Source organism: Palaemon carinicauda, chromosome 6 (genome assembly GCF_036898095.1).
Source record: "Palaemon carinicauda isolate YSFRI2023 chromosome 6, ASM3689809v2, whole genome shotgun sequence".
NCBI lineage: Eukaryota > Metazoa > Arthropoda > Malacostraca > Decapoda > Palaemonidae > Palaemon > Palaemon carinicauda.
This window is the reverse complement of record NC_090730.1, coordinates 164761642-164770375: the sequence shown is the minus strand read 5'-3', so window position 1 is coordinate 164770375 and position 8734 is coordinate 164761642. Positions and strand designations below refer to the sequence as shown.

The following is an 8734-nucleotide window of genomic DNA, read 5'->3' as shown; positions in this document are numbered from 1 at the left end:
TTAGGTTTAAAGTCTAGTTATAGTCCAACCATAATAAAATCAAGGTTGGGGGGGTATTCGAGGCAGGGATACACTGTTGCCTTGCTGTCTAAACAAATGAGGTGCCAATTATCTGATTTAGATCAGACATTACAGATAGGTAAACACAACATTACAATATAAATGTAAATATTTTAGCATGTTAAAGAAAAGCAAAGTTGTAGTTCATGAGGCACTTGTAAAACAATAAAGAAATGTGGCATGTATATTTCACAGTGCTGCAGTTCGTTCTGTTACGACTGCCCGTGGAACACTTGTTTGTCATTGTGGTATATATAATCTATCTGTGTGTAATGAAAGGATAACTTTGATTGGAGTTGATAAGCCAGTTTGAAATTTAAGAACAAACAAGCCACACGACTTGGTAAAGAAATAGGCAGGCAACGATTTTCTAAATATTTTCCTGTAATGGTGACAGGCTGCCAGTATACTCTACTTTTGTGTTGACACAGACACAACTTGTTTGCATCTACATAAGCCCAGCCAAAAAATTGCCTTCAACGTAAGCCAGTATTTTCTGCAGAAGCAGTACAGAGGAATTTTCAATATTTCAAAGGCAAATAACAAGATTTACTGGGAGTGAGAGAAATTAAAATAATTGTCAATGTCCATACTGTAAATAATATTTCACTCACTTCATGTATTTTATAATGATAACTGGGGTTCACAGAGACATTCTATGCCTAGCGACGCAACATACGAATTTGGCGCCTTAGTGCATAGCATGGTCGGAAACATGGTAATATCGTGTGAGGTGATAACCCCAGCTGGACACTGTAAACCTTGGTTTTAGATTGGTGGGACTATAGTAATCTTTATAATTTTAGTTTCCTCATGCATTTCAAACCAGCATAATGTAGTCCAGTGGTTGTGTTTAGTTCAGTGATGTGGAGGAATTGTTTCTCTGTTGTTATTAAGTAGGCAGTACCAATATTATTTGACCATTTTTCTTAGTTAGCTGAGAGATGGGAAAAATAATGCTGGTAATCTTGAAGGTGTCAGACATGGTTAGCTGTTAGTAATGAAATTACTGGGCTTTTTATTTCCTCAAATTATTGAATGAGATCATTTTAATATTAGTAAAACAAAGGAAACACTATAGTAAGTGATATGGCCATGTAGCTGATGTATGAAGGTTTGAGATTAACTTGGTACCATACTGTTTACCACATTTAATAAATGGTGTTACAGAAGATAATTACTACATTTTTAAAGAGTTTTTCAATGCATGAAATTTATTTGAAAATTAAATTTGGATTAGAGGAAGTTAGAGAACCAAGTTGTGATAGATGGGTAGGTCTTGAAAAGAACATTGCATTTGTGATAAGCATTCTATGTGGAATAGTGTGAAAAGTATGTCTTTTGGTAAAAATTTATGTATTGTATGTATGGGCTTATAGGGCAACAAATAATATGAATGTATTCCATTTTGGGTTGTGGTGGCCGATGTGGTAACATCCCTGATTGGTGAACGCCAGACTGGGGATCGAGTCCCGCTCAAATTTGTTAGTTCCTTTGGTCGCTGCAACCTCACCAGCCTTGAGCTAAGGATGGAGGTGTTTGGTGGAGCTTATAGGTCTATCTGCTGAGCCATCAGCAGCCATTGCCTGGCCCTCCTTGATCTTACCTTAGGTGGAAAGGGAAGCTGAATGCTAATCATATGTATATATGGTCAGTCTCTAGGAATTGTCCTGCTTGATAGGGCAATGTCACTGTCCCTTGCCTCTGCCATTCATGAGCGGCCTTTAAACCTTTTATATCAGTTGTGCTACATGAAGTGATACATGTCATTCAAATAGCCTGAAATAACTTTCTTGGTGTGTTCTTTTTTAGAGTATTAGCTACAGCAATACAGTACTATTATATATAATGGTATTTGTTCTCTGTGTATTGGAGTTACTTTTGATGGCATTGATTTGCCATAATTTCATTAATGGTACTGTATCTCTGCAGCTCTCTACCATCTCGGGTTTTGACCGACGGTGATTAATCCTCTTTAACAGTGGCTCCATTAAATGCACTGATGCCATAAGGGCTCATTGTAATGTAAAGTTTTAGTGCAACATTATAGTTGAATGGTTTCGTTACAATTTTTAATCTTGGGGTTTTCACAAAATTTTTAATTAATACGGTTACTGTTTAAATTACGAAACCTAAAGCTTTGTGACTTTTTATTTTAAAATTACTGCCCTAATGATTCTTCATTGCACATATGAAAACATTTTTACAGCTACTGCAGCTACTGCACTGTATTACATAACCTAAAATTCCAGTGAACTCAAGTTCATTTTGATGATAAATTTTTGTTCCTCAGATTCTATGCTTTGAAGTAAAGGAATGCTATGTCTTTTTGTATTACAGGTCAAGTAACTTTAGTTCATGCAGATAAATGACTTGAAGGTTTATGACATTAGGGATGTAGCTACTTTGCTTAATTTTTATAGCAATATCTTTTTGGAAAGAGATATGGTAGCAGCTCAGTGGTGTATCACTTGGTTTTTACCAAGCATTATTAAAATAGAAGAGGGCTGGTTTTCTTATAAAATTACGGAGCCTTAGGTGCGGTTTTAGCCGAGGGTGATGTACTACTGTACAAGTAGTATTGAAGGGTGATTCATATTAATTAAACTTAAGAATTTGTGTTATAGTTCAGTTATAGTTATAGTACTAATTGCCTCCATGTGCCGAGAGTTCCATTACAGCAAGAAACAATAAGACTGAAAAGGGCTGTTATTGTATCGCTTTTCCAAGTATTCTAATTGTCATATACTGCCATGTAAACACAATGCAGTCAACCCTCCACAATCAGTTTTCATTTTCCACATACGTACTATACAGTATTAAGAATATGTTTCAGATCTTTTCATTTAAGACTGATGCGCGCAGTCTATTTCTAAACCTCGCTCACTTTTCATCAAGCCTTGAAGTGAGCGGTTTCCCTCCCTGTACAATGCTACTTCTGGCTGACTCTCCCAGCATCTTGCATTGCGAAAGCATCTCTTACAAGTGTTTGGCAAACAACAAGTATTAAGTTACATGCCTGTTACATAAGGATTTATTAAGTACTGCATACATAGGATTACAGTATGCATACTGCACGTGTACATCCTATGTTCAATACTGAATGCTACTACTGCACCTCAAACCTCAAGAATTTAATAAAGCTTCACGAGACTTTATGTAGAAATCTATAAAGTGTAACTGTTGTTGAATGTGAACTGTATTTTTTTTTTTTATATATATATTTACTGTTGATTGTCTTAAGGTATCCATACATTTATTAACAAAGAATTACTAACAGAATTTACTGTACAGTATACAAAATATAGTACAGTACAGTACTGTGCGTAGTTACAGGCTACGTAATAATTGGCGAGCTGACAGGCTACGTAATAATTGGCGAACTGGTAGGGTTGTGAGGTACTGTAGTGATAATACTGTACTGTACATATATTACAGTGTCAGTGAGCGTTGTTAGTTAGCAACAACAACGTTTTGTTAGTACAATTGCCTTTGTAAAGTAATATAACCTACAATACAGTAGCATGATAGAAACAATGTGAAAACAGTAGTACAGTACCATAAGTTATTTAGGGTGTTGGTCAACTGTGCCTAGGCAGTGGTCATTTGTTTTGGGGTGTTTACAAGTTGACTCGCCCGAGGGTACCAGTATTACGCAGGTTTTCTTTCTTCTAGGGTATCTCTGTTACCATAGCCCCTTCAAAATGGTTAGGGGACTGTCTTCCTACTTTACATGGCCATAACTATTACAGTGAAATTTTTTTTTTACATAATTAGGGCAGTTGGTGCTTTATCTGTGCATCTTGGCAATAATTTGTGGATATTCTTATTGGTAACATAGATCTACTTATTAGGCAGCTATTAAGATTCCCCCATTCCCAGCATTTGGCATACGTTAAGAGGGTTGTACACTGTACGGACACTTACCCCTATAGCACTAATATTACAGCTAATCTAAAAGTAATATTTTTTTTTTCAGTAGCCAAGAATAATATATAATTTTTCTTTCAGTACTATTGATGGAAGGATAGACCAGGTAAATCAGGTCTTGGAGCTAACAAGGGGTGCTGAAGGAGCTGCACGCTACACTGCGCTTGATAGATGGACAAACCAGCTTCAGTACCTACAATCTGTTATTGTGACAAAGATGAATTAAGTGTCTCAAGTCAGTGAAATGTGGTCAGTCACTCAATTATCTTGGAAAGTGCATTTGAAATGGCGATGAGAATTGCTTTGTTTCTCCTTATTCAGATCTTAAGAAAACACTTGTGATGTAGTGTGTGTTGCTTTCTGTCAGAATTTTCATCTCCCCATTTATGAGCTACTGTTTATGTGCTACAATTCTTGAAGTTGTTATAAACATAGGATAATCTTTTGATGGAGTTTGAATTTTGTTAGCCTGAAACAGTTTTGTCGAAAACCTTTCATCCATGAGAAATATAGATCCGGGCTAAATGAGCAGTGTTCTAATTAAAAAGGCCTAAGTATGGCAAATTGACCCGATTAAGACAAATATTCTTCTAAAATTTTGTTCTTGAGGAAAAAATGCCAACTAAATTAATAACATTAATATTCAGATATATATTATTTTTAGGTGGGGTATAATAAATTGTTTAAATTCTTATAGGTATTTATGTAATAACAACTGCTCAAAAGAATTGGTAATAATTTCCACATGATGAACACATTTTTTACATTACATATGTTTGTTGATAAAAAAAATGCTGATTACATTTGGCGCCAATTGTGATGCCATAGTTTGTTGCTAAAACCAATAAAGATAGTAACATTTAGGTATTGTTTCTATCAGTACTAAAAATCACACAAATCATATACCTGTACTTAATGTCTGACCACAATTTTCTTTCCTGAAAACCTACATGTCATTTATCATAGCAGTATACAGTATTATTAGTGTTCTTACACGAATACAAACCTTAATTCTTTACATAGAAGATTCAGCGTAAGCTGGTACATATGGCCATAAAAACTTTAAACAAGGTGCCCAGTAGTTACCTGGGTAGCAGGGAGGACGCCCGGCCCACTTGCTACCAACACCACTTGATTTGGCCATAGTAGAGGGCAAATGCATTCTGTCATTCTCTGTCATTCAGCTACATTAACTTTTGTTTTGATTTTCTTTCCAGGTGTGACTGTTGCTGAACATTTGCTGGGGAGTAGCAAATATGCAGTTTTGTCCTAGCACAGCAGGCTACTCTATAAAGACAGGTCCTCACTGGCTTTGCCCTTCGTGCATAGGCTACTCCTGCACGAAGGCGTCAACTTGCAATGAATGTCAGGAGTGGCCTTCCTCCCAGTAGCAGGGAGGACGCCCCGGCCCACTTGCTACCAACACCACTTGATTTGGCCATTGTAGAGGGCAAACGTATTCTACCGTTCTCTGACATTCAGCTACATTAACTTTTGTTTTGATTTTTCTTTTCAGGTGTGACTGTTGCTGAACGTTTGCTGGGGAGTAGCAAATATGCAGGTTTGTCCTAGCACAGCGGGCTACTCTATAAAGACAGGTCCTCACTGGCTTTGCCCTTCGTGCAGAGGCTACTCCTGCACGAAGGCGTCAACTTGCAATGAATGTCAGGAGTGGCCTTCCTCATAGTAGCAGGGAGGATGCCCAGCCCACTTGCTACCAACACCACTTGATTTGGCCATTGTAGAGGGCAAACGTATTCTACCGTTCTCTGACATTCAGCTACATTAACTTCTGTTTTGATTTTTCTTTTCAGGTGTGACTGTTACTGAACGTTTGCTGGGGAGTAGCAAATATGCAGGTTTGTCCTAGCACAGGGGGTTACTCTATAAAGACAGGTCCTCACTGGCTTTGCCCTTCGTGCAGAGGCTACTCCTGCACGAAGGTGTCAACTTGCGATGAATGTCAGGAGTGGCCTTCCTCCCAGTGGTAGCAGTTTAATAGGAGGAAGACAACGTCGAAAAGGGATTCCTTATCCGTGAGCTCTGCTTTGAGGTCTAAGAAGTCCCGGCAATCTTCTCCCTCCTGCGGAACTCTTCCCACCTCCCTCTGCCTGTTCAGTCTGCTCCAGAGGACAATCGGGTAAGAGTGATGACCGTTTGACCCCTGGGTAACCTTTGGATAAGGAAGTTCATGTTGCTTTCTCATAGGAGAAAATCTTCCCTTGACGCCTTGCTAAGTTGTGGCTGTCCTTGGTGCGTTCGGGTTCCACCTCGAAGGACAGACTCCTGGAGGTGTGGAGACATGGGCCTCAGCCCTTCCCCCTTTCGAGCAGATAAAAGGGAGTCCCTTCTGCTCTTTTTTTTGTGCCCCATGCCTTGAAATCCTATGTATTTCCTCTTCCACCTGAGGTTTTGCAAATTGACCTTGCTCAGCAAAAGGATCCTTGCTATCCTCAACCTTTCAAGCATGCCAACCCTTCAGTGTAGTCCCTCACGGACGCGAATGGTTGTCCGTAAGTTGAGTGGACCTCCCCCTAGCAGCTTGTGTGTTTGCAATTTGTCGCCAACATGCTCAATCTTTCAAGGAAGGTGGTTGTTCACACGATCCTCCTGTAGCCCAGTGTGCATCTCATCTTACACTGTGGCTTTACAAGTCCCAGTGAGTCTCGCCCACACGCAGCTCACCGAGCGTGCGTCCACGACAACTGTTCGTGCAGGGAAACCTGCTGGGTTTGGTTGGGAAGAACTGTTTGCCACCCTTTGGCTCTTCCTGCACAACCAACACTGCCTTGCTCACGTCCTGCCAAGCAAGTGCGATCTTTCGAGGCTGAACATAAAGCACGTTTGTGGGCTTACTACACGTAAACCTGTGGCAACTCCTTTGAGGCTTTCGAATACACACGACGCGTACTCGCAATACGCCTCACTCACGTTCAGCAAACCTTCATTCACTGGATGACATCATACACGCACTCAGTTTGCTGCACCATCACGGAATCCTGATTCGGCTTGGATACAGGCGATAGTTAAAGAAGCCTTGCCCACCCAAGCTGCTCCTGCTAGGACTGCAGCTTCACCAGTTCATTCCTATGATCTGGTCACCATACCTTTGGCAGCAAAGGTGTCTTCAGGGAACCCTAGGGCTCCCTCCGATCCCAGACATAGGAGCACAACGGCCACCACTCGTGCTCCCTTTGACTCTCCGTTTTAAGCTTCAGTACCGTCAGCTCCACTGGTGCCAGCGACCACACGCATGTTTCCAGATACCAGAAGCATCTCAAGACAGGACGTTGGAAGTTGGCAGTCTTCCCGACAAAGCTCCAACAGAGACTTCGAAGGCCAAGGCAGGTTACTCCGCCTCCAGTTGCCACGTTCCACCCTAGGGCTAGTTGGAGATCGAGATCTTGTTTGCTGACACCTATAGGCTGTAGCTTATCAAGACAGACTATTCTGCCCCAAGGACCCTTCGCTACCTTTGCGGAGCCCTCACAGACTTCACATCCCCTAAGAGGGTCCTCAGAAGGTCACCTTCTTCAGAGGCAAGTCCCGTGGTCAAAAAGACGTGAGTTCGCTGCCGAAGATCTGGGCATCAAAACTTGTTGATGACCCAGTTCTAGACGCTATTCCAGCAGGCAGTCGTGGCTTCATCAGCTCTTACACCTCGGAAAGCTCCTCTTAGGCCTCGTTACCCTACTTAGGTGCCCGATACTGACTACCGACTTTAACGTAACCCAGGCTCAGCAGGGAGATAGATGTAGATTTTGATTGATTCGGACTGTTCAGCCTTAAGGCTACGGTCACCAAGCAAGGTGAGTTGGACTCTACCTTCCTAAAGGCCCTGTCTTGCATCAGGACCATTAATGGAGTGGAGAGACATGGCATTAGGTATAATCTGCTGTGCCCCTAGGCCCAAGAAACTATGACCAGAGCTTCCTCGGTCCAAATTAGTGTCTGCGTCCATCAGAAGGATGAACACTCAAATCTCTGAGGAAAGACACTCTTAGGGATGGCAACCCATCCAAGTTACTTCCCCATTTGTGAGGCAGAGAAAGTAATACAACATCCTTGAGGACAACTCTTCTCTCCCCCCCCCCTATAGACCCAGCAGTATCAGCCTTGGTTCAGCGGAAAAGCTAATGGCACAACCAGTAGTGTTTTCAGCTGCTGATGCTTTCAAAATGGTAAGGTTGGCTAAGGTGATCCTTCAAGCCTCTTCTTGGATGGATCACTGGTTGAGGACAGTTGATTATCTGTCTGACACAGAGGACTTGGTCTACCCCTGAAAAACGCAAGATCTTTAAGAATATCCTCCTGTCTGGAGCTAGGCCGATAAAGCTCCTGGCCCATGATGCCGCCAACCAGAGGGCCAACTGGATCTTGAAGAGGCGACGGTATTGTTTCCAAGTTCCAGAGGCACGTACCAAAGAGGAAGATCATCCAACTCCGTAACTATTCTATCATTCCTTATTGAAGACATCAAAGCTGTTGTGGAGAAATGGAGGAAAGCAATTCAAGACTCCTCCACATGGCAACAACATCCTGGCCCTCCTCTTTGGCACCTATTGCAGAGTTCCACCGATGGGGGAATGCCTGAGATACAGATGGCAGTGTTGGGAGTGCCACGAGGCCAAACCCAAAGTGTCCTTCGATCAGGTTACGTCACCCCATTCATCACGTTTCCCCTTCCAAAGGTTTGTTTTCTTGTAGGAGAACATGACAAATTTGGAAGTAATTTGTATTTTTC

General features: G+C 41.4%; 1 protein-coding gene across 1 annotated transcript in view; it reads left to right on the top strand.

The window, feature by feature from the left end:
- The window catches only part of LOC137642783 (COP9 signalosome complex subunit 2), a 74069-nt gene extending 69216 nt beyond the window's left edge, over window positions 1–4853 (top strand). Inside the window, exon 10 of the mRNA XM_068375632.1 lies at window positions 4072–4853. Within this exon, the coding sequence (XP_068231733.1) occupies window positions 4072–4216 (145 nt within the window). The 3' untranslated portion in view covers window positions 4217–4853. The remainder of the gene's footprint in view (window positions 1–4071) is intronic.
- Window positions 4854–8734: the final 3881 nt, after the last annotated feature.